Source organism: Bombus huntii, chromosome 7 (assembly GCF_024542735.1).
Source record: "Bombus huntii isolate Logan2020A chromosome 7, iyBomHunt1.1, whole genome shotgun sequence".
Lineage (NCBI taxonomy): Eukaryota > Metazoa > Arthropoda > Insecta > Hymenoptera > Apidae > Bombus > Bombus huntii.
In genome coordinates this window covers 10,541,714-10,567,380 of record NC_066244.1, presented here as the reverse complement: position 1 = coordinate 10,567,380, position 25,667 = coordinate 10,541,714, and the positions used below count along the sequence as shown (strand labels likewise).

At 32.0% G+C, this 25,667-nt stretch overlaps 5 protein-coding genes across 8 annotated transcripts in view; 2 read left to right on the top strand and 3 right to left on the bottom strand.

Moving 5' to 3' along the window:
• The window catches only part of LOC126867402 (mucin-17-like), a 381,530-nt gene extending 374,185 nt beyond the window's left edge, over nucleotides 1–7,345 (bottom strand). Inside the window, exon 1 of one of the 2 annotated variants that reach the window (XM_050621826.1) lies at nucleotides 3,859–7,345. In XM_050621826.1, coding sequence (XP_050477783.1) covers nucleotides 3,859–5,312 — 1,454 coding nt within the window. In that variant the 5' untranslated portion in view covers nucleotides 5,313–7,345. The remainder of the gene's footprint in view (nucleotides 1–3,858) is intronic. The other variant, XM_050621825.1, reaches the window with a different exon arrangement.
• A 660-nt stretch (nucleotides 7,346–8,005) lies between these two features.
• LOC126867406 (dnaJ homolog subfamily A member 1) lies at nucleotides 8,006–12,719 on the bottom strand. The gene is made up of 5 exons (XM_050621833.1): nucleotides 12,547–12,719; nucleotides 10,358–10,543; nucleotides 9,971–10,265; nucleotides 9,550–9,889; nucleotides 8,006–9,450 (listed from the first exon to the last, which is right to left on the bottom strand). Exons 2-5 carry the CDS (start codon nucleotides 10,487–10,489, stop codon nucleotides 9,021–9,023), a joined length of 1,197 nt encoding a protein of 398 aa, XP_050477790.1. The 5' UTR covers nucleotides 10,490–10,543; nucleotides 12,547–12,719; the 3' UTR covers nucleotides 8,006–9,020.
• Nucleotides 12,720–13,329: 610 nt separating this feature from the next.
• Nucleotides 13,330–16,665, top strand: LOC126867411 (40S ribosomal protein S24). 2 transcript variants are annotated; one of them, XR_007690285.1, is made up of 5 exons: nucleotides 13,330–13,494; nucleotides 13,856–13,924; nucleotides 14,141–14,464; nucleotides 15,778–15,852; nucleotides 16,538–16,665. XR_007690285.1 is itself a non-coding variant. In XM_050621842.1 (4 exons), the coding sequence occupies exons 1-4, from the start codon at nucleotides 13,492–13,494 to the stop codon at nucleotides 16,538–16,540; spliced, it is 399 nt and encodes a 132-aa protein (XP_050477799.1). In that variant the 5' UTR covers nucleotides 13,330–13,491; the 3' UTR covers nucleotides 16,541–16,665. The 2 variants fall into 2 exon arrangements, 1 of the variants encoding a protein (XP_050477799.1); XM_050621842.1 differs by lacking the exon at nucleotides 15,778–15,852.
• On the bottom strand, nucleotides 16,076–18,494 carry LOC126867408 (uncharacterized). The gene is made up of 3 exons (XM_050621839.1): nucleotides 17,895–18,494; nucleotides 17,463–17,672; nucleotides 16,076–17,260 (listed from the first exon to the last, which is right to left on the bottom strand). Exons 1-3 carry the CDS (start codon nucleotides 18,043–18,045, stop codon nucleotides 16,869–16,871), a joined length of 753 nt encoding a protein of 250 aa, XP_050477796.1. The 5' UTR covers nucleotides 18,046–18,494; the 3' UTR covers nucleotides 16,076–16,868.
• Nucleotides 18,495–18,793: 299 nt separating this feature from the next.
• Nucleotides 18,794–25,182, top strand: LOC126867405 (uncharacterized). Of its 2 annotated transcripts, XM_050621831.1 has the most exons (5): nucleotides 18,794–19,066; nucleotides 19,180–19,389; nucleotides 19,501–19,839; nucleotides 21,449–21,629; nucleotides 22,434–25,182. In XM_050621831.1, the coding sequence occupies exons 4-5, from the start codon at nucleotides 21,474–21,476 to the stop codon at nucleotides 24,765–24,767; spliced, it is 2,490 nt and encodes an 829-aa protein (XP_050477788.1). In that variant the 5' UTR covers nucleotides 18,794–19,066; nucleotides 19,180–19,389; nucleotides 19,501–19,839; nucleotides 21,449–21,473; the 3' UTR covers nucleotides 24,768–25,182. The 2 variants fall into 2 exon arrangements, with proteins under 2 accessions (XP_050477788.1, XP_050477789.1); XM_050621832.1 differs by having other exon boundaries at nucleotides 18,794–19,389; nucleotides 19,504–19,839.
• Nucleotides 25,183–25,667: the final 485 nt, after the last annotated feature.

The following is a 25,667-nucleotide window of genomic DNA, read 5'->3' as shown; positions in this document are numbered from 1 at the left end:
CGAACGTCAAAGCTGAAGCTACGGTTGATACGAGCAGACAACACGACGGTACACATGAGAAAAGAGAAAAGGGAGAAGGTCGAGGGAGGACCGAGAGTCCGAGCACCTAGGAGGTATGTACGAGAAGAGAGAACGAAAAGAGACAACAGGCCAGTAGATATTATAAATCAAGAAGAGGTCCGTAAAGGGAACGTCGGTGGCGAAGGCGAAAGAAGAGTGAAGAAGAAACTTACGAGGGAAAACAGGGGAGAGTATGCAGGGGTAAAGGATAAGAGAGGAGGGGAAGCATGGTCGTACATCACCGGTGGTATTTACGACGTACCATCGTAAATCAATGATCGCACGAACACCGCAGTTCAACGAAATTCCTTTTCCCTTCCTATATATGCCCCTCTCTCCTTCCTTCCGACCATTCCTCCGCTTCCTGTACACGAGCCGATGTGAGAATCTGTCCTGCCATACATCGCCTTGGACGAAGGATGCTGAAGCTTAAGAATCTTTGAAGGAATCCTTGCCCTACAGCCAAGATATATCGACGATTTATCCGGCAAGACAAAAACTATTTGTCTTCGCTAGCAGAATTTTCGAACGTAAGATGAATTCATCGTTTTCGTCTTGAGCAATTTATGCGGCTACATTGACAGCATCGCCGATCTTAGAAATCTTTTTCTCAATGAACACGTCTGATCACGATTATAAGGAGCCTCGTCAAGGTCCATAATTTAGCGATCACTGATTTCGACCAACGGTTCAACGATTTTTTATTACTGACGGCCAATATGCCGTCGATAAATCACTACTTAAGAACGATCCTATAGGAACCGCAGTCAGGAAATCATTGTTTCGAAACGATGTCCATCTTATAAATAAAGCTTCGCAGATATTTGAATCTAACGTAGAGAAGAAGGTAAAAAGTTGTACGAGTTTGCAACAATTTTCTTATCAAATCTTGTAATCTCATAATCTTCTTATCAAGTAAAAAACGAATTATTACATGGGAAACGATACAATCAGCGAGAGTAAAGAAATTGATACTTTAAAACAGATAGCAAGGCAAGAACATAATTCTTTGTCCCTCTCGTTTGTTCGAACAAGCGCTTTAGCAAATAGGAGACAACTAGAATGAAAGCGTTTCAATTTGTTTTCAGAAAGAATAAGGAAACAGATAAATATATGTAAACAAATATAAATCGGAATGATCATGCGTCCGAAAGATTCTTCTCCGGTCAGAAAAGAAAATTGACCAGTGAGCTAAAGCCATTCAGGTAACGAAGTATTGTTTGTCAGGGCTCTTTAGACGTCGTTTAAACCGTGACTCGTGGCAGCCTGGGAAGGATCGTTTAACGAGGTTTGCAACAGACCAGGTCAGACCTTTTCTTCGCTATGGTACACGATTACGCCACGAGACGATACCCTTTGCGCTTTGCAGCATCTCAAGGAATCAACTTCCCTCGTTCGACATAAAGGTAGATGTGTCCCGTCGCAGCTGATCCCAAGTGATCCGTGTAGAATCACGTTGCACGATTGTCGAGATCCCGATCCCGTCACTCGCCAAGTCAACTAACCTGGGGAAAGCTGCATCTACGCGCCCATCTGAAGTCACTCACAAAGTACGATTTTACGTCTGCTTAGACCTCGTACAATGGTTTTAGAAAGATGTTTTTGTAATTCCGGTTTTGTGTTCTTTTGGAATTTCCTCTTTATCCATAATTCGATTAACGCTTCTTCTAATAGAGAAGACAATAAACAATAAACTGGTGGCAAAGCATTTTACTCTAAGAAATTTTACTTTAAAAAGCGATTTGGGAATAGATAAGTATTGTAATTTAACAAAATCAGGTATGTCTGAATCCTTGATGCATTTTAAATATTTTCCCTTAAAATCCAAATTGAATACGTCGATTAAATGTTGTATTATTGCTAGCTAATTTGGAAAAAGAGAAAATAACCGCTCCAAAGGAAATAGTTTATATACAAAACATACACGTATAGGGAATTTTATAATACAGACAAGAAATTGTTGAAAACCGCTGGGATGTGAAAATTATTTACGAGATAAACGATGTTGTATCAACTATCCGATAAAAAGATCCTTGAGAACCGCACATATACTCGTCACGAAACGACCTTCCTTCTACGCCAAACAGCTACAAATTTATTTACCTACGCGGCGCACGTCAGAGAATTTAATCCGTGCAATTTTTACACGTTGCGCGCAGACGGGACAAATGTGCCCTTAGAAAAAAGAAAAAGCCGGAGGAAGCAAAGGAAGACAGTGGGAGGATGCGTAACATCTTGGCGGAGACAACCGTAAAAAAGGCACGGTGGAAAAGATGAAAGTGACCCTCGAACGGACTTTGAAAAGAACCATAAAAGTACAATGAGGGGTTAGAAGGAAGACGCCTTCGCTTTCAACGTACTGGATGACGACGGGAAAGGGGGCGTTTCAACGGAGAGCCTTGGCTCCCAGAAAATTCGTGTTTTTTACTCGAACGTCGGGAAAGATTACAAAGGACGGAAAGGGGACAAAACCTTTTTAAGATCTACGACGAGAGAAGAGGCGAGTGTCTCTGTGCTTAGGTGACGAATCTTGCGAGCGCTTGTTACGCTCGATGCTTTATTATCAGAACGAACTGCCGTAAGTCATTTTTGACTAACGATCTGGTTTCTCTGTGAGACCACACCATGCCTTACGACCTTACGCACAAAAGAGGGGAATCTCTCACGTGGCAGTGTCTCCCGGTTTCTATCCTAATTTACCAGTCACTTCGCTAATCTTATTTGCCCGACGCTGGACGCAGTTTAATTCCATTAGCGAAATTAAAGTTCTAGCAAGAGCATTTAACCGCGGATCGATACCACTAACCCGCAAACCACTGAGACAAACCCCGATGAAATCAATTCTGAATAACGCGATAATAGAAATTTTTACGTGCGCTCAACGATTTTATGCGATTAACAATCGTATTTCTTTATTTCTCGTGTGATACGAAGCAAGCGAATGTCGATAGCGAAACTACCAATTTTAGATCTCGAGTTTTCGCGTTTAATAAAAATGCCGTTTCGGTAAAATTAATGTTGTCTTTTATTGAAATAGAAACGCGATTGTATACGCTTATTTAGCTTTAGCTTTATTTAGTTGAATTATAATCATCTACGTATAGCATTTCAAGCTTAAACTATAAATTAACTAATAATATGTAATTTGAAGAATTATTTATTTCGTCGAAAATATTTAACAATTCGTGAAAATCTCTATTTTTTCTATCTGTATATTCACATTCCGCTCAATTTTTTTTTATTTAATTTAACTCGGAATATTTGCAAATCAATGATGCCATTAAGATAATTTACAAAGACTAAAGCGATGAATAATTAATACAAACGTGAATGCAAATTAAGAATAATACAATGTTAATAAACAGACGCAGTCATTCTAAAAACTGCATATCATGAAGTATGTGATATGCATTATATAAGTTGCATAACCTAAATTACTATATCGTAAAAAATGAAGATACATTTCATGAAATTTAATTGGACAAAATTTCGTTTCTCGTTATACATCGAAATCTATCTGTCTTCCATACGAATTACGATAGTCGTTTCGTCATTGCATTACACATATAGCAATAACTGAATCGTTCAAATATCGCGTTAAACAAAAGCATCTACTATAATTACCATACGTACAAATAATATTATTATACTCCGAAATACAACACTCGAAAATAGAAAATATAATCATTTTGGTTCCAACGTATTACGCAACAACAGAATGAAAAACGAAGTGAACACACATTGCACACAAGCCAATTAGAAAGTGATCGTGACCGGAAAAAACGAAAGAGAACTCACCTGATATAAATGATGACCCCGTTGGTGCATATCCTTTTCCATCCACGTGGTACCGTAATCGCTTGTTGCTGCTGCTGTTGTTGTTGCTGCTGCGTAATCACTGCACTACCGTTCATCGTCAGCACTACATTTTGTTGAACTTGATTATTGTTATTGTTCGGGTTGTTGATGCGCGGAAGCGGCGGTTGACGCGCAGCCTGCTGCGCGCACGAACCGCCGCCGTTAACCGTCGTCGCGGCAGACAAGCCGTCGTGTGCCGATTGACTTTGACTTTCGGGGCTGCTCAGGCTACTATAAGTCGACGATTCACCGGTATCAGATCGGACAGAGTCACAGCTAGTCGCACCACTACCACCACTACCAACAACAACAACACTACCGCCACCACTGACAACACCGACGTTCGAACTGGACGAAGAAAGCGACGAGCCGGTTTGGTTATCGAAACCGTCCTGTTGCCGGCTCTTCTCGTCCATATTGATACGTTGCTCGACACTGTCGCCTTGAAAAACACTCGCGGACGCTTGAGACGGTTCGTTTGCCTGCCGTACGTACGCGACACAAGCGTCGTCGTTTAAAAGACTGATACAACCCTCCCCGAGATTACCCTGCGTGATTTGACTGCCGCTATTGTTATAACCCGTGTCAGCTAGTCTCGCTCCAGCTGGATAAATTTCACCGTGGATTCTCGATGGAAATAACTTGTTGGGCAGCATCTCACCGGCGTTCACCCTGCCGATCGGCTCTACGTTATTGGTTGCGAGGTTTTCGGTATTATTCGAGTCGTTTTCCAATGGATTTCGATTCGCCGGATTCTTCGTGTCGCACGCCGACACTACGCACGTCATCGTTGTGGTCGCGGACGTGCTGGTTGTTTCAACTAGATTCGTTTGTCTGTATAATAAACCGTTGTTGGAAACGATCGTTCCGTAATCTTCTTCGTCTTCGGTGTTACTGGTTGACATGGATCGTGCCGATCGGCTCGACTCTCCATCGGTGGACACATACTCGAGTGTTTTTAACCGACAACAATTATTGCTGCCAGCTACGGCAACCGTGCTACCAACGGCGCTGTTATTATCGTTGCAATAAATGGCGGTTTTGGCGGGAAACGTCGCCGCCGCCGTCGCCACCTGCGGCGGCAGAATGCCGGCGTACGTCGCCTGCTGCGGAGACTGATAGCCGACTGCGGTAGCAGCAGCAGCAGCGGCGGCGGCATTCTGACCGACCGCCGTCGCGTACGCAAAATTCTCCCCCGATACGTAGACTAGAACGCTATTTTGTTGAATCCCCTGTGCGTGCTGCGGATGCTGTTGCTCTTGCTGTTGCTGCTGTGGTTGCTGCTGCTGCTGCTGTTGTTGCTGTTGTTGCTGCTGTTGTCGATTATGATGATGATGATGACCGTGATTCGGGAGAGCAGGGTGCGTGGACGGCTGCTCAGGCTTGCCGGCCATGGTCCAGGTCCAGCAGCGCTGCAAGTAACCCCGACACCGACATCACTGGAACGCAGGTAGCACGCCTACGTGGAGACACCTCCAGGTTCTGCTGCATCCTCCATAAACGGGAATGATCACGCGTTTCCCACCACCGAAATCCACCGCGTTCTTTCGGTCGTTCCTCTTGGCCACGCACGCTCACCGATCATTACAATCTCACACCTGTCATCCACGTTCTCGTTCTTCGACATCCTTGGCTTTACCGCGCACGGCATACCAAATGGATAGTTTCACCGATTGTTCTTCGTTCGCTCGATTCTTAATTTCTTCGCCAATTTTTAAATCACATGCACGTTCACAAACACTTTCCTTGTTTCTAATTACAGACTCGTATTAACGGTGCCAAGATTTTGAAATTGGAGAGCATCCGTCGGATCACAGACACGCGCTATTCACCGGTCAATGTCCGTCTAACCTCTCTCTTACGATCGGTGCACTCTACCATGGTACTGGTTTCGTTGGTTGTTCGTGATTTTAATGCGTCGGAGATCACAGTAAAATTACGTCGGTGTTATTCTCCTTATCCGACGATCACATGTTACAAGAAAATAATAAGACGAGTCGACATCTTCCATTTAGTTAATATGTTTTTGTTTTGAAAACTTGATTGCTCCGATAATAAGAACGTTATTTCACTTTCTTTCGATTGTATGCTTATGCGGGTCAATAGATTTCTTTTACGAAAGAACAACTCAAAATCGAATAATTACTTACAATGGATAAGTAAATCGTGTTTCGTTAAATAAATCCTATGACATCTGCAGTAGGAAGAAAACAATTCCTTTGAAATTGTCATTCCCTATACCGGTTCGATGTAGAGCAAGCGGATAACATTGTTTATTAGGAAATTACGCTTCTGCTGTCATTTACAAGGTCGATTTACAAAGCGACGGCTCTCTCATTTGTCTCGTTCACCGATTCAGTCGCGTCGAAACAACACAATGGGGCCAAGCATTCAACTAACCTAGACTCTTCAACACACTGTTATTTGTAACGCGTGTACTAGGTTACACCGAAAAAACGACGTTACGAGTCAGAGACTTTTCTCAACGTTGCAGATGTCAACGAGTAACGTTTAAGTAAACTTTGGTGAAAAAGAATGCCACACTTCTAAACAAGAAAAATTGAACTATGTAAGAAAGTCGGGTCGTTGAGGTCGTTGTGTCATTGCCACGGTCCCGTCGCGTTATTCGCGGTCGCAATTCTGATTACTCCGTTTCACATGTACGCACTTCTCAACCGAGAAATAACGAAATATTATTCGATTATGTCATTACGAGCCACTGTCACTAAAAAAAAATACGCTACTCTGAATCTTCGTTCACACACTAAAGAAGAAAGCCATTTTCTTCGACACTGAATACGTAAAGGTTAATAGTGACCGAGCCACGACTCACTCGATCGGTAATGGCGCGAATGCACTCTCGGTACAAAAAACACTTTATATTGCCGTAACAATTCGCGTTAAATCGCACGGACGGACGTACGTCGTGTTATGACGCTGTGTCATCGTCACAGCAGCAGTAGCACCACCACCACCACCACCACTGCCTCCACCACCACCACTAGTACTACCACCACTACCACCAGTCGCGGTTACGAACTCGGGTTAAGTTAACTAACCCTCTTCTCGACTCGAACACCTGCGCGGGCCGCGCTCATCGTTTTCACCGAACCTCACTTCTTGATCGCGTGGAAACGCACGCTTATTATATTCTGACTAGCACAGTTACTTCGCTTTCTCGCACTGATCCCTCGTTCTCTATCTCGTAATCACTTTCTTTCGTGAAACACTTCTTCGACACCAACCATCGAACGAAATTCCATTTTGCAGATCTTATGCGTACGCTGTTTTCGCGTAACTGATATTGGAAAAATATGGCTCCCTCCGCATACCCAGAAACCTTTGCGGCATCTCCGACGTCTGGCTTTCGGGCACTCGTATACGCACGTTACAAAAACATCGACCCTCGCCGCGATTATATCGCCATCGTTAGGCTATTCTACGTAACTCAAAGGCACGTTAACATTGTTACTCCTACTAATGCCACTATTTAATATACTCGCATGCGTATTCCGTTTAAATTTATACGTGCATAATAAATCTTTCGTAAGTGCCGACACTTAACTAAACTAAACTAAAACTGAAAATTTAGGAAAATAATTTTCTTAAAAGTATATGTATATATACACATACATATGTATGTGTTAATTGTGAAGAAAATTGAAATATAACATGCACATGAGGGATCAGAGGTCGAATTTTAAACACCTTTCTTTGTTTTGACATATTTGACATTATACTTTTTCCAATTTATTTGACACGATTGAAAATCGTACTAATCAATCACCAATTTATCTATAATAAATAAGATTATAATACGCGTCTATTTTAATTCGCTATAGTAATTGCGGGCGAGTACATGACCTAGTATACAGTAAATTATGTGAAGATTGAAGGCGTGTTTAATTTAATGCAGCCGTACGACCATTAAAATGGACAGTTGTTTACGCGCATTATTCAATTTTAACGAAATATATTATGATATTAAAAAGAGCAACTTTTTTTATAACGTTACTGAATGCATTTACTGAAATTATACTTTTTACTTTCAGTTCCAGTATTATGGTTATAAATAAATACTAGAACGCACAAATCTTATTTTTTATTACAACAGATAATGAATACGTGCAGGTATAAGTCCAGTTATACACACACAGGAACCACATTTTTTCCACGAATTGTATTTTGAATAAACAAGATTTTTTTTTAATATCGTCATATGTCACTATATGAGACTATAAACAAATATTAAACACTACCTACATGTAATGGAATAATGTACCACTGAAAAAAAAGTAATTTTGAAGTCTATAGATCAAGATTACATTTTATTTCTGTTATAATAAATGTGTTCATCGATATTTCATACTATTTTCACGATCGTCATATTACTAATGTAGACATCGATTTAAATTCCAGAAGCTTGTATTGTAATAAAATACTAATAATTTAAAGAGCTTCAAGGAATATACGAATACAGGTAAGATTACTAATTTTGTTCGACTGTCTAACTTTACTTCTCGCATTTGCAGTATGCGCGTATCGATGAAAGTCGAGAACAGAACAGAACAGAAAGATATTCACAAATAGCAGAAAGTAATCAGAACGTTCAGCGTTATACGATGGACTTGATTATGTTTTGCTTTCGTTATTAACGTTACACGACGTCACATTAGATGTTGAATAAATTCAATTTTCCTTATCACTCTGCTTACTGATAAGTACATCTCTTTAAATACTTTTCTACAGCAAGCGATGAAGTAATTTGTAACCAGTTTACCAGCTTTCACCAGAATTTATAGTTTAATTCAGAAATGATAATAAATGTACCATCAACAGCGTTTAAAGGTCTCCTATACAATTCAGTATTTGTGTATGTGATCTTTATACCAGAATCAATAGTGATTCCGCAGGTGTAAGTTTCACAGTCGTGCACTTATCTAAACATTTTTCTCAGGTTTTTGTCATCTGTCTTGAAAAACTGTTATGTGTCCGCATTTTTTCGTCCTTCTGTTAATACATATGATTCAGAATCGAGCGAATGGGACAAAAGTTTAAAATGAAAGAATGATCATATTTATTGTGAGATTGATGTAATTGAATTAATTCGTGGCACATTGAACTCCGGAAGAACCTCCTTCATCTTCCTCATACGCTTGTCGTTGTTCTCTTCGCTTCACTTCTTGATCTGGATCCAAGTCCATCAGAGAACAATCTTCTGCTCCCTCTGGAATTATAACCTCTTCTCTTGGTGGTAAACATTGTTCGAGTGTTGAAATGACAGACGGATCCGTAGATTTCGGGAAATTCACTACAAATTGAATTATAAGCCTGCCGTGTGTGAAAGGATCTTTGTAAATCGGCATTCCCTCATTCAGAATGCACTTTAGGTCTCCATGTTTTACAACAGATCCAGGATATGAAGTTATAACTAAATCTCGCCCGTCTAAAGTACGAATTACTTTCTGAAACCCACAAAGAGCTTCTACAAGCTCCAATTGCATCCTCATAATTAAATCGTGACGCGAACGCCTAAAATAATATAATTAATAAGCATTATAATCCAAATACGATACAATACTGTTAAATGTGATGTGTATATTAAACATAACAATTATATAAAATACTAACTTGAAAATCTCGTGTTCTTTCTCTTCAAGAACAATCATAATATCTCCTGGCTCGTAATCTGGTTCCTGATCACCTTCTCCAGCGAAAACAATCCTCTGGTTATGTACCATACCTGGGTCAACATGAACTTCCAAAATCTTCCTATCTCTAATGGTTTTTCTGCCGCCACATTGTTTGCAGCGATCACGTGGATTAATGCGGTCTCCTTGACCTTTACAGTCTACACATATGCTTTGCAGATGCTGTAGCATTCCAGGTCCTAGTTGCTGTATTTGAACTTGCATACCAGAACCATGACATGTTGTACATTGTTCCACAGAACCTTTCTTCCCACCAATACCTGATAAAAATATTTTAATGTGCAACATTTCATTTCACACGTTCAAAACATCTTTAATAAATATTACTATATAATATGTACCTTCGCACTTATCACAAATGACATTTTTCTGTAAAGCTAACTTGCGTACGGTTCCTTTATACAATTCTTCTAGTGAAACGGATAAGTGATGTATAACATCTTGACCCTTGCGTTCTCTCCTACGACCCCTTCCACCAAAACCTCCACCAAAGAACATATCAAAGATATCCATTGGCGAAGAGAACACATTGCCTCCTCCCCCACCCTCTTTTAAAGCTTGTTCTCCGCCTTGATCATAAATTCTCTTCTTTTCCGGATTCGACAATACTTCATACGCTTGTGAGATTTGTTTGAACTGTAACATGAGAATTAAATTTAATAGTCAAACTTTTGTTTTACAACATTTAATTAAAATCTTTAGCACATTGTTACATTAAAAATACGAACTTTTTCTCCTTCATTAGGATTTTTATCAGGGTGATACTTTAAGGCAAGTTTTCTGTAAGCCTTTTTCAAATCTTCCTGTGTGCATCCAGGTTTCACACCCAAAACATCATAAAACGTAGTTTCTTTTACCATTTTTATTGATTTATTTCCTTTGGACGATCTTCAATTGTAATTATGTTGCTCCTGCTAAAGACCAAATAAAGAGAAAATATTATTATGATTATGCATTTTAATTATCTATCGTTTTTACATATTTAATATCTTTATAATCACTTAACGATATTTACTTTAACGCGAACTATTAAACATATCAAAATAATATTTTGGTTTTTTTTTCGTTTTCTTCTTACAATTATTAAAAATATGTAGGTACTTTTGATAAAATTAATGTTATAACGTTTATCGTATATATTATATTAGATTTTATTATTCATTATGTATACTAATTATTTACATATAATATATTTAGATATATATATTAGAGGCTGATTATTCTAGTGTGAAAACATTCCTCAACTTGAATAACATAAATATGTAATTCATTATTGTACAATTTTCCTTTCACATTAATATGCATGATGTACGTATTTCGTAATAAATACTTAATTTTATGTAGCAGACCAGTTATATTCATGACAATAAATGTAAATTTTCTTTTAGAACAAAATTATTTCAAAATAATAAAATAAAATTGCAGGTAAATACACATATAAGTATGTCAATTTATATATGGAAACATAGTTAAATCCATGTATGTTACAATGTATTAAACATCAAAAACAGTTTTGTATTAATATCTGTTACAGTAGTTTTATGAAGTATAGTAAAAGTATCACGCAGTTATAAACTATACTTTTTTATTAGATGATTATTTGTTTAATTATATTTATAATATATTAAACAGATGCATAATGAAAAAAAATACAACAGCAAAAATCAAACACCAAATTGAGATACTAATCTTTATGCAATTTAGGGACGTATGTCCCTGACACATGTACCATGAACTCATTACTCATGTAGTGTTATGTATTTGCATTAAAATTCATTAAGTATAGATAAACGCAAAAGGTTGAAGAAAAAGAACTTTATATTTCTTCATTGTTTTTGAGACAGATAACTTAAGATCAAAATACTAAAATATATTATTGATATTTATATACGTTATACACGTTTTAAAAATGGAAATTACTTGTAATGACCTTGAACTTCAAATACTTCTAACTTTAATATCGATATAGCATAATTAGAAGTATATATATAAAATGAAAAAGAAAAATTATTTAAAACTTGAGAGACCTTTATAATCGACTTAAAGCTGAATAAAAATGTTATAATTAACGTAGAGAAGTCTTTAAAGTGTATTAATACGCTCGTAGAAAAGTCCAGCAAATTGTATCCATGTGCGTGTTTCGTTTCAAAATGGCGACGACATGATATTTTAAGATGATAAAATATAATTAATTGACATAAAAAAGAAAATTAAAACCTCGTTCCAATCTAACGCAGTGTTTGTCGTATCGCGAACAAAGAACACTACACTTTCTAGATCCTTCTACTAACGCATACATGTATATGCACATATACATACGCAGATACTGGAGGTTTGGACTGCCGGTAAAAAATTGAGTAACAAAAGAGTAATAAAGGATAAAATAATGATTTTCCAAAGCAAAAAAAAATTAGCGTTATCTTCCAATTTCAACGGTACAAGTGAAATTGGAGATCTAATTAGAACTTATTACGTCTTAAGTGACAGATTATACTCTGCAACTTCAACCACGTTTGGTATTGACACGAACGAGTAAGGCAATAGGGGAACATCCACCATTTTTCAACGTTAAAGTGCGAGTCATGGACGAACACGACTTGTACTATGATAAAACTTATTGACGAGTATTTCGTAATATACAATATGCTTCAACAAGCATACAACTATTATTCAACCTTCAAACATCCACTTTAAATTCCCGAATCAGTAAAATGTTCTGAAAATCGCTACAATATTCCATAATATTCTCATACTATACCATAAATTGACTCTACACGTTACCGCTATGCGAATTCCTACCTCGAGAAAATTTCGCGAGTTCATAATCGATCGCACGATTCAACCATGAAAATTCTGTCCGTTTGGACATATTTTCTAAAATATTTTGAACCTTACGATTATTTGTGTTCAGTCTTACCTGTACTAGCAGAAAAAAAGCTACTCGTGCAAAATATTCGTGTGCTGTTAATGCTCGTCTCACTCCACGTAATACTATTTGACGAACGGTTGTAAGCGTATAGAACTCTCACCAATATTACTGCCCGTACCGTACCCGTTCTCGAAACTTCCTAGGAGAGTAATGGACGTTACACGGAAGAGAACCAATCAGATGGTCGAAGAATTGCAGTCAGCGCCAAATGCAATTACGGTCTTCTTAAGAGTTTCACGAATATTTGTCCCAATACTTCATCGATAAAGTAGTAAATAATTAGTTTATGTATGTTAAAACAAAGAAATTCACAAATTAATATTACACAATTTCTATGTGATTTGAAATTACAGTGAAATAAAGAAAAATTTTAATTAAAAAAATTTTCAAATTTGCTTACAGTAAGATACAAATTCAAAAATCCAAATATACGAACAACACTTTTTAAAAATATTTCTTTATTTTTAATAATATTAAAAGTAATACTATTTTAAGTAAATAGTATTTTATTATAAAATAATGTGATAAAACTGTTTTAAATACTTATTGAAAGCTTCTAGATATTTTAATAAAATTTAAAGTCTAAATAAAGACAATGTTACATTACTCTGATTTTTAATGATTACATATCATCTAAAATACTTAACAATATTGTATAACATTTTAAATAATTATTTTGTTTAATTATGCAGTTGATACAAAAAGAAAAATTTTGTATTGTTACATAGAATAATTGCGATGGTATATTTGGTAATATGTATAGTCTGTTCAACGAAACGAGGCAGTAAACGTAAACAAAATTTGATTGCTGTGATTATAACCATTGGCTGCTGACTAGTAACATTCGAGAGTCATGTCTCGTCGGATAGATTATAGATCGCGCTGCATGTTTCCGTAACAGTCCTCTTGCTAGCGGTACCATAATCAAGCAAAATGGTATGTATTTTATATCCCAAAATTATTAATTAATCGTTGAACAAAGTATGGAATATTTCCTTAAAATGTTATCAGTGACGTATAATTACTTGGTTTTTTACAAATATAATTCATTGATACCATCTCTATGAATATCTAACATTTATATTATTATAGCGTGACATCTTCATTAATGGTATAACACTATAACTGAAGAATGAAATGTAAATAGAAATATTTTGTTTAAATACAAAAGTGAAATTATGAAATTAAATGTTTTTTATATCTTTTCAAATATCTTTATGTAAGACAATATAATTGTAATGAAGATAATGAAAATCAAAACATAACCTCGAAATTGGATTATTGTTCTTTATTGTAGACGGAAGGTGCTGTTACGATTAGAACCAGAAAATTCATGAGCAATCGGTTATTATGCCGAAAACAAATGGTATGTATATTAATATTTATTATTTATTTTTAGTTGAAGTAACATTTCCTTAGATTTTTGTCTTTTGCTGTCATATCACATGTGAAAGTGTATCATGCTATTTATGCGTATATTATCTCAACACCAACTAATAATTAATGAAGATAGAAATTTCTATTATTATTACAATTAATTCATCTATCTTTTTGTACTCATAAAACAATGTTTTTTCTATAGGTTGTGGATGTATTCCATCCAGGACATTCATCAGTACGAAAAACAGAAATACGTGAAAAATTAGCTAAAATGTACAAAGTTATGCCAGATGTAGTTTTTGTGTTTGGTTTCCAAACTAATTTTGGTGGTGGCAAATCAACTGGATTTGCACTAATCTATGATACATTGGACTTCGCAAAAAAATTTGAACCTAAATACAGGTTAGCTAGGCATGGACTATTTGAAAAACAAAAACAGACAAGAAAGCAGCGAAAAGAACGTAAAAACAGAATGAAGAAGGTTAGGGGTACAAAGAAGAGTAAAGTAGGAGCTGCATCTAAAAAGGTAAGATAATACTGTACCTATTTTTCAATTCATTATTATTTTTAAATAATACCCCTTACTTAATGTCATTACATTCACAATATAATTAATAAGTTTTCAAATAGTTTATTAAAATTTTTGATAATATAAAATAATTTGGAGATGGCAATATATATTTATTTGATGATAACGTTTGTATATATATTATTTATTTGTAATTTTATTTCAATTTAAATATTTTAATAGGATCTGATAAATACATATATATATTTTTTTTATTAATTTTTGTCTGTCAGCTGCAAAATGATATTGATTTACATAGATTTCTTATTCATACTTCCATTGAACTTCAATATACACTGGATTATTACATATATATTAAGTCATTCGAAAAGTTTCTTTCGTTTTATAAGGAAATAATGGATGCACAACATTTTTCGTTATATTATTTTATCAAATTATTTTTTTCGTTATATTATTATATTATTTTATCGAATTACGCATGATCCATTTTGTTCTATCAAGATAAAGATCACAATGTTTGACAGATTAGGTTTCATGTTTGTATAAAGATACATTGTTCTAAAAGATGTATCTGTAAAGAAAGACACTTTTCGGACAACCTAATACTTATTATTATTATTAAAATGTTGGTTGACAAATTTTATCATTACAAATTTCAATCATTGAGAAAAGCAATATAATAAACAAAAATTAAGTATTAAATTAAATAAAAAAAATTTTATATTTATTTAGATTTTAATTCTGCATTTTCATTTTTCATCAGTTATACCTTCTAACTAATTTGCAAATTTTTTAGAAGAACATACTAATAATTAGATTTATGAGTTCATTCTCTTCAACGCAGTTTTATAATATTTGAACTGGGCAGATAATTTATATATCTATATAATCAAAAACATTCGTAAACATAACAATTTTTAAACATGAAAAAGAAATGTAGATAATAGTAATATTAACACATATCTAGTTTTTTAGTAAAATATAAAGTATTTTAATTTTACATTAAGTATGACAATGAAATTGTTTTGTATTGATTTGATTAAATAGTTTTTAACTAGTTTCAAATTATGTAAATGTATTTTTGTATTATTTCTATGGTATGAAAATAAATTATTATGATACTGAGAAACTGGATTTGTGAATTAATAATATAACTGTTATCTAATTTGGATACAATAAATTTTTTACTATTATACGTGTAAAATGTACATATAAAATATTATATAATATATATAATTTGATTATATGTAGAAGAAACACATAATTTTTGCATGCTATTCAGTGGTATACGCTTTTTATTTACATTCTAGGGAAGGAAGTAGTCAAATGGTCATCATTTGTACTACAAGCCTGAAGAGGGAACTTAATTAAGATGCTCATATATGGTCAGCATGCAAACTTCTAAGTTTTAGTTTTTCTTTCATGTTTTCTTTATTTCTTCCTTTCTAGATTTGGTTAAATATATTCTATGTTGTGATCTTTTTTATGTAATATGAATTTTAATTGAATTCCTGTAGTATAGTTTAATTGGATTCCTGTAGTATAGTTTAATTGGATTCCTGTAGTATAGTTTAATTGGATTTCTGTATATTTCGTGTATTGTAACAATTTTCTTCCCACATTCTTATTAATTTCTTGTAGAATAATTTAGAATTAAAAATTTTCCATATATTTTCCAATCATGTGTTAACTATTTTTAACTGTAGTTTATTATAGAATTATTAGTTTTGATACAATCAAAGTTAATATTAACTCTCTGCCTTAAAATTTAGGGACATCTAATAGAATCTTACATATTATATTTCAGTAATATCTAAAAAGTAGATCTTATGTATATATTACTTGTATTATCATTATTTAAGAATAAGTGCAAGATAAAAAACATTAGAGAACCAAGTAAAATAAGAACACTTAATCCTATATTAAAGATCTCCTACACTAGTAATATGTATTTATTGTTATTCTGATTCATGCTTCTAGTAGAAGTAGAACATTTTTGCATGTGTGGGGTGTAATGTTAATTAATGTTGAAATTGAACATTTTACTGACATATTTTTTTTTTTTTACAGTAAATCCATAAGACATCATGAAGATCACGATTTGTTCCACAGGGATGTAAAAATTATTATAATCATTTATTGCCCCAGATAATTATGATAAATTTTATGGAATAAAAGTGTACTCTTCTCGATGGAAACATTTCATTTTAGTACCCTTTTCTATTATACCTCACTGTTTATATAACATTTTATCCATAAGCATTGTGAGAACATTGTATGATATACAAACATATTCTAATAACATCAATGTGTATTTTCATATAAAAATGACCAATTTAATAAAAATGCCGGATTTAAAGAAATTACGAGATGTTGTTATGTGTTGACATAAAATATTATATTATCCCATAAGAACTTCTACAGACCCTTTCTGAACAAAGTCGCTATCGGTTTCACTCTCTTCCAACCCTTTCATCGTTAATGATGAGCTCTCGGAAGAATCAATCTGTTCAGTGTTTCTTATCGTTGTTTGCGGATCAATTTGTTGCGTCACAGGCGTGGTTATAGATGAAATCGTTTGCGATGATTCCGTAACTTCTGGATCATTTGTAAAGTCAAAAGTCTGTTCAGTCTCTATTTTAGTCGTGTCTTTTGGCTTACTGGTACTTGGTGTTTGAAAATTTAACTCATCAGAACTGTCTTCATATTCGTTTTGATTAAATCCTTTTTGTATAAAATACCAGTCACCAATACGAAATCCCCAGTCTTGATTAGGATCAAAAGATAAGATGGCTACAATTTATAAAAATTTGTATGAATTAAACTAAGGAAATATTAATGATATAATAATTAACGTTAATACGTTATAACAAAAGATTATTTATGTTTAATCTTCATTAATCTACTGTTTATTTTTATTCTAATTTTCTACTCTAATATTCATAAATTTATAAAAAAGTTATAGACTTAGTATTACACAATAATCTTTATTTACATAAATTTAATAGATGCCATCCATGATTTTTTATTGCATTTTGTAATTCAAATTTATCTAAGTTTAATATTTCAATTGTCAAAGGAGGCGCTGACGTAGTTGTTAATCCAAATAATCGTTCGTGAATTTGGTTTCTCAACTTAAACAGCCAATCTTGTATCTCCAGAAAAAATTTAGCATTTTGGGAACCTATTTGTAATCTATTATTTTCTGTAATAAGAAAAGTTAATTATTTCCCTTGAGTTGTGAGATAGTGCATTAAAATGTATTACTAGATATATAAGTAATTTATAAATATTACTTTATATAACGAAATCTTTAGATAAAAGTTTTTGCAAATATATTTAAGTATTTAAACAAAATGTTACTTTTTATTAAAAAATCTATCACATAGAATTTCGTCACTAAATTTACATTTACAAACTGTAACACCTCTATTATAAATTTCAGTTGATGTAGATAGATCACAAGTAACAAGTAGTAAAATAGTAATAAGAACACACATCTTTTTCTTAGAAAATACTGACATCTGTGAATAGGTGTTCATGCTTTTATATATACACTGCCGGAAACAAATGTTCATTATTGTAATAATTTTATAGAGAATTAAGTAAATCCGGCGCAATTACTGTTATATAACTTGGATGACCTTGTTTGTCGCAATTCTGACGATATGACTGTTGTAGAAACAAAATCGACACGATAGTGAAGTCATGAGAATCAGATTCTTTCAGATGTAATACAGTAATAAATGTAATTTGGAAATCCAACTCTTTTTATACAGTCACATTTTGACATAATTAAATCTTCAAAATTAATAGAAGTACGAGACGAGTACAAAACGAATACGAAATCAGGGATTTAATTTTTGTTAATAGCACACGTTATTATAATATTTCATAACATATTGTCATATTTAATAAACTTGTGACAAGACACTAATAAAACTAGTCTGTAAATTTCAAGACATCCAGCCTTATTGGTGAAATTCAGGCAATAGAATTTGTACAAGAACTATTGTCTATTTGATATAAACTATCATGTATTTGATAAATACTATAATATAAATCATTATGCATTTATCATATCATGTATTGTAAACATGTAATACACGTTTTAATTCTTAAATTGTCCCATCCAGGAAATATCTTAGTAGATCAGATTGGATTAAGTTTAGTACTGTATAGTGTAAATATTATGTCAAATTGCCATTAACATCAGTACAGGGCATGGTCATATAAACTGTTTAGACAAGATATTTATAACGTTAAATGTTTATTTCGTAATATTTCTAAATTTTTAACAAACTACTTAGGTGTACTAGATCAACATTTTTAATTAAGTTAGGTTTAAGTGGCTGCATAAATCCATAGTAATGAATATCATCCATCTTAAGTGGGATTTATATCCTACATTGAATTGTGCTGAGTATTGAAAAGTTCAAGCCAACCGAATTTCCATGTTAAACAAATTCAGTACGAGGTTTTCTAATGTAGCAGATATGATCTATAATTTGAAGAAATGTTATAATTGTGCTTCAAGTGCACAGCAGATCATCGTTGCAGCAGATCGGATGTCTACAGCGCGAGTGTCGCAGGTTACGTGTATGTACCACGCAGATATATTGATTTTCTCTTAAACTCCAAGCAGAATTGAATTCTCTGATATTATATCATATTACCTCCTTTATCATTAATTCCTCTTTGTCGTTATTTAGGATCTATTTTATGAGGTTAGTAGAGTTAATAGGGACAAACAGCTTTTCGGTTAGACTGAACGGTTCTATATGTAAAATAACCGAGTGAAAGTTAAAATAACAAATTGTCTGCTTTTCGACATTTTTGCTTTGATTACAACGCTAGAATATTGTCATACTGTGACTTGTGAAAGTAGGAAGCCAATTGTGGCTGACACAATATCGAAATAGGTATGATATTTTTTGCATCCTAACAGACTAGGCCTTTTTGGCTTCGTCAACCATGTGATCTTCAAGAAGATTATAGTAAATATTTTATTACATTGTAAATTATATGTACAGTAGCCAATTCACTGAAAGGGCGTGAGGCTGCAACTACAGGTTGGGACGCAGCCTAAAGTCTGCTTGGAGCAAGTGGGCTGCTAGTTTCAATCACATGTGCAAGTGAGTTCGTTCATAGCGACACGCTCAAGAAAATTCTCCCTAAAATCTCAATTATTGAAAATCTGAGATTTCAGTTCAACTCGAAACAAGTCTTCAAGTGATTCTTGTTTGAATACGCATCAGTTTTGCCAGGAAAAATCTATTTTTTGTACATATTCTACTATAAAACACACTCGTAAACGTATACCAAATTGTGTGGAGCTCAGTTGAAACATTGACTTCGATGCAGCAGCTAATGTAAGTACAGAAGCTAGATATAATTTTTATGTTAGAGAACCTAAAGCCTAGATAAGTAATCTAGCTTTATATACTTGTGTAAAGTTAAAATTGCTGACAGTTTAAAAACCTTTACTGTAAAAATATATTTGTAACATAACGCAACCTATTGATGCGACAGTCAGTTGTCTTATTAGTTCAGTGAAAAAGATATGTTGAACAACTGTGTTTATTTATATCTGTAGTATGATTGAAACGTCTTATGAAATACTGTTATTGAGAAATGGCTGTAATTCTAATATTTCTAAATAATTTGGGCCTCACTCAATGAATTCACCGAGTTGTTGTCTTATGATGTGACGCAAACAGGGACGGACTAATGTTTTAAGGATCCCTTTTCAAGATGTACATATAATTTGCAACCACTATTTTGTGTGCCTTGGGTAAAAGATTTAACAAATAGCGCAATAAAATTAAATGAAGTAAAAATAATTACAATCTGTAATGCCTGGCATTGAACAATTTGATCGTATTTGTCATGTTTGGTATGATAATACACAATATCAGTGTTTATAAAAATATCTATTTCATTATATTTGTATTTACATTGTGTTTGGAAAGATTTCAACTTAACAATTTCAATTTTAATAAACTGAAAAATTTGTTATGTTATGGTACCTAGGTTATTATCGAATTTGCTTAATAAAAGTATGCTTACATTTATTAATTAATATTATTTATTAATATAGATTATTATAAGAATTTATTAAAAAGAAAAAATTAAGTTTATTATCAAAATTTCATACATTAAGTCATATTAATAATTTATGTTATTTTTTACATCTTGAATTGTGTTGTATACTATAAATAAATATAACAGTAAATACTTTTATTTATTATTACATATTTAAAAAAAGATTAATACATACATATTTGAAATTGTCAAAATATTCATATATCAATGTTTTATTAAATATTTCATTATTTAAATAGCCAAGAAAATAGAAACAAACATATAGAAGAATTGGAAAAATTACACAATAGAATTATTGTGTCTACATAATGTCTACATAAACTATGTAAATAAATAAATTCCATGTTAAATGCAGTATTATATTTTATTACATACAAACAAAGAAAAATTTGGTATTATGTATTATAATTGATGGATGTTTTTGTCTTAAACTAACCTCAAATTAATATATCTTACATATTCATATACAATCGAGTTTTACGAAACTTTCATTCAAATGTGTATAACCAAATATTAAATACTGTATTATAATATATACGTAAGTAATCTGTATATTAAATGTATTATTATTTTTGCGATGATTCTAAGATAGTAATATAGTCAATATAAAATAAAACAATCCTGTGACTACTTTTATACAAATTCTAAGTTTATTTACCTTAGCATAACTATTACCAATTGTTTAATATAAGTACTATAATATATTTGTTATATATTATAGTGTGCATATATATATATATATATATTACTACATACTATATATAGTTTTGGTGGGAAGTGATAAGCAGTGAAACGGGGGAAATAAAATGTCGGCTCGTTTAGTGTGATTTATATACGGTTATATTCAGAATGTATTGACTTCAAATTTTTATTTAGGTTTTAACCTTCTTCTTAAATTAAAATGTTCGAAAACGTATCTCCTGATCAGAAAGATGAACATTACGGAGATGATGAATTTATTGAAGAATTTGAACATAAACCATTACTAACATGTATACCTAAAGTAGAACCTCTATGTTCTAGTACAACTGATTTAATTGAAGATACATCAAATGTGGTAAGTAATTATATAATTATTAATAATTATTAATATATATATATATTTTTTTCAAATATATAACATTCTTCTTTTTTTCGATATAGAAGCTAGATATTTTTAGATGTAATTAGTTTTAAATATATTATTAGATGAAGATAGTTTACTATTGTCAAGAGTTCAGTAAATTTTGGTTTGGTATTATAATTAAAAAGTGCACTTCATATTTATGTATTGTAAAAGGGATGATCAGCTTGTGTCTCAGCTTGCTAGTGGCGGGAATTTTAAATTGACATATCTTTTTGATATTGACATATCATAACATAAGTTGTATGTTCCAGTATTATATAAAAATGTAAATGTGATATTTTATTGCAGAGTAAATATTTTTTTTATGATAATATAAATTTGACTACAATTCGTTTGAATTATTAAAATTCAAAAGAAGATTAATATATTACAAAACATATATACATAAATATTGATATATAACATAATTTTTTATTAATAATTATGTAATAATAATTTTAACTTTAACATTGAACATACTAGATATATATTTTATGAAGTACATATTTTATTATTATTCATTAAGATAATTATACATTTATTTAAGAATACTTATGGAAGAAAGTTATATAAACTATACTAAGTTACTTAACTTTATAAGTTATGGTTAATATGACATTGTAAAAGATAAAGAAGGATATTAAACTGTACTTTATACTATTTATTATAACAATATAAATTTTATTTAAGTAAAATATTAATGAAATAGAAACTCGTGTACATATATAATAGTTTTTATGTGTTTCATAATTTTAGGAAGGAGAGGTAACATCAATTCCTTTGACTATTCCATATAAAATAAAAGATCCCATTATTTTACTTGAAAGATGTGATAAAATATGGGAAACACTAAAAGTTATAAAAAATGTGCAAGGTACAACTAAGATTGATACATCTAATGCACTGCCGTCGGAAATAACAACTTCAAAATCATTATATATCGAATACCAACCAGTATTAGGTAACAACAACACGGAATTGCCAAATTTTAAATTTTATGTGAAATCCAAAAAAAAGTTATTTCATTGTTCTATATGTGGAAGGCAATATACTGAAAATCGGAGGTTAAGATATCATTCAGAGAAAGTACATGGTATTTATATAGCACCAAGACGATATCTCAAAAATCCTGATAAAGTGAAAGAAAAAGATCCTAATATTGTTGAGAAAGAGGAAGATAAATTTGAAAAGGTTTCATTAAAGAAAAGTGAAAATAAATTACATACTGAGGCTTCATTGTTACAATATGTGTCGTCATCAAATAATAATAATAAAGTTGTCCCAAATCTTCATTCAAGAAGAAGTAAATCTAATAGTCTTGTACGCAATAATAATGATATTCATATCAATGGAACTACGCAAAATGAACAAGAAAAGAAATTAACTAAAGAAGTAAGACAAAATGAAAAAGTAATCTGTACACGGAATTCTACAGCCTTATCAACATGCACATTGTGTCAACAGGTTGTAAGGAATATAAGAAAACACTTAACTGATTATCATAAAATCGAATCCCCTGATTTTATGTTAAAGAATTTAAATGAAACATGTACTGTCTTAAAAAGCAATAAATTAAAAAGAAAATTTTCTAATGACGAAAACGAAACTGTGGGTAAGCTTATTAGAAAAGAACATGTTATTCAAAATAAAAGACGAAAATTATGTAGGAAACGCAGGCAAAGCTCTCGTCAATGTGACATATGCCTTGGTATTTATACATTGAGGAGTTTTTATGAACATATACGTATTCATCGTAGCCGTGGAGAAACGAAAGAGAATTTCCATTTATCCACAAACAGATATTTCAATTCTCCAATATACTTACAATCGAAATTCAGTTCTATGCGCACGCCTTTTGAATATACAAATAATGATAATTCTGAATTCCATAAAAATAAAGAGAAAATTATGCAAAATGAGAATACGAGTGACAATATATCAGATATAAAATATTATGACAAACATAAACATATTTGTTTATGTGGAAGAATATTTCGTAATCCCTATACATTGTTTATGCATAAAAAAACATGTACTATCACAAATGATGTGAAGCAACCAATAATAGAAAGTAATGTAAATAGAAAAAGTCGATATGATACAAGAAGTGGTTCTGGTAGAGATTCTGGGCTTGGAATTAACATAACAATAAAGAAAAAGAATGATTCGTATGAAATTATTGACAAAGATAATACAAGTGAAGATAATGTTACAAGATTACAATTACAAGATTTCAATCATTCAAAAGATTCTAATGTGTCTAATGAAGTTCTAAAATTATCTAAATATAGTGAGAAACATAGTATTTTGAAGATCCAATCTGCTGATGAAAATATTGATATTGACATTGAAGAAGATTCACCAACCAATCCCTGTAATGATATTATTTCTGGTTCCTCAAGTGAAATAGTAAGTAATTTGTGCAAAGAAGAAAAGCAACAAGAAACGAAAGCGGAACCAAATAATATATCTTACAAAAAGGATGTTAAGTCAAAACTTGACAAACAATCTAATAGTGTTACAGTAAATTTTGCTAAAAGATATAATATTTGTGTATGTGGTTCTAAATTTTATACTAAGAAAGCTCTCGAGATTCATACTAATAAACATCATTCAAGATCACAACTGTTATGTGGATACTGTAAAGTTAGTCTTCCTAATGCTATTGCATGGAACAAGCATTGGTGTTCTGTTAATGAAGGAAAACGGTTTATATTTGTACCAATGGAGCTTAAGTGTCATCATTGCAGTGACATTCTAAACACATATAAAAAGTTTGATGAACATATTAAGCATAAACATTCTGATCCTATAGTACCATTTCAATGTTTTTATTGTTCTAAACGATTCTCTAATACCACATCTCGTAAAATACATTTTGATACTGATCATGAAGTAACCACCTGTTCTATATGTAATAACAAATGTTATGATGTTATGAAGTCCAGGCATGAAGCATATCATTATGGACTTGGATTTCCTTGTCATTATTGTAAAAGAACTTACGGCAGTAAAAAGTATTTGTTAAGACATATGAGAAGAGTTCCTCATCATTCATTGTTGTCATCAATGGAAAGTATCATAAACTAATTCACATGAATCACCTTCCATAAATTTTTTAAATTTTATAAAGGAAGTGAAATACTCAAAGAGTCGTGAAGATGTCATAATAATTTCACTGAAATAGATCATTTAAACGTGTAGTTTGATTTGTGAATGAAATTAACTATGATATAATTTATAATTCATTTCACTATTTTTCCTTTTTTTTTTCTAATTACGACAGTAATAAATAATACCCTTAGTTATAAAATATCATTTTATTATATATGTTACATATTTTCATTGTAATGAAATATGCATATTACATAGAAAAGGTATGCTACATTGTCTAGTGTATAAAATAATGTGATTATATATTAAATAAGTAAATATGTATATAAGTGTAGGTTTAAGCGATGTAAAGGCGAATAAAAGTTACATAATTTGAAATATTATAATAATATCTAATTTTTATTCTTTAGATACATAGTAGAAAATTTAACTCAGTTGTAACCATAAATAAAGTTTTAACATTAAATGATAAAGAAAATATTGTAACAAGTCGTAGTGATTGAGCATTAAAAAAACGACTGTTTTTATTATATATATATATATATATATATATATATATATATATATATATAATTTAAATATGTATATTTTAATAGATTTCTGACAGAGGGATTTATCTAAATACATTTGTATACACCCCCAGGTAATTCGGGTAACAGAAGACGTATTGATACAATGTGTTAATAGTAGTACATATGTATTTAGAGAGATGGTTTATAGCTATAAATATAGTTTTATTTACGTTAATTATAAGCTATTTTATTTAATTATCTTTAGTTATCAATTACATGTACACAAGAATGAAAACAAAATACGGAAGTATACTTACAAAATATTAACGAGGCAAATGCTTTGTAGTTAACAAATATGTTACAC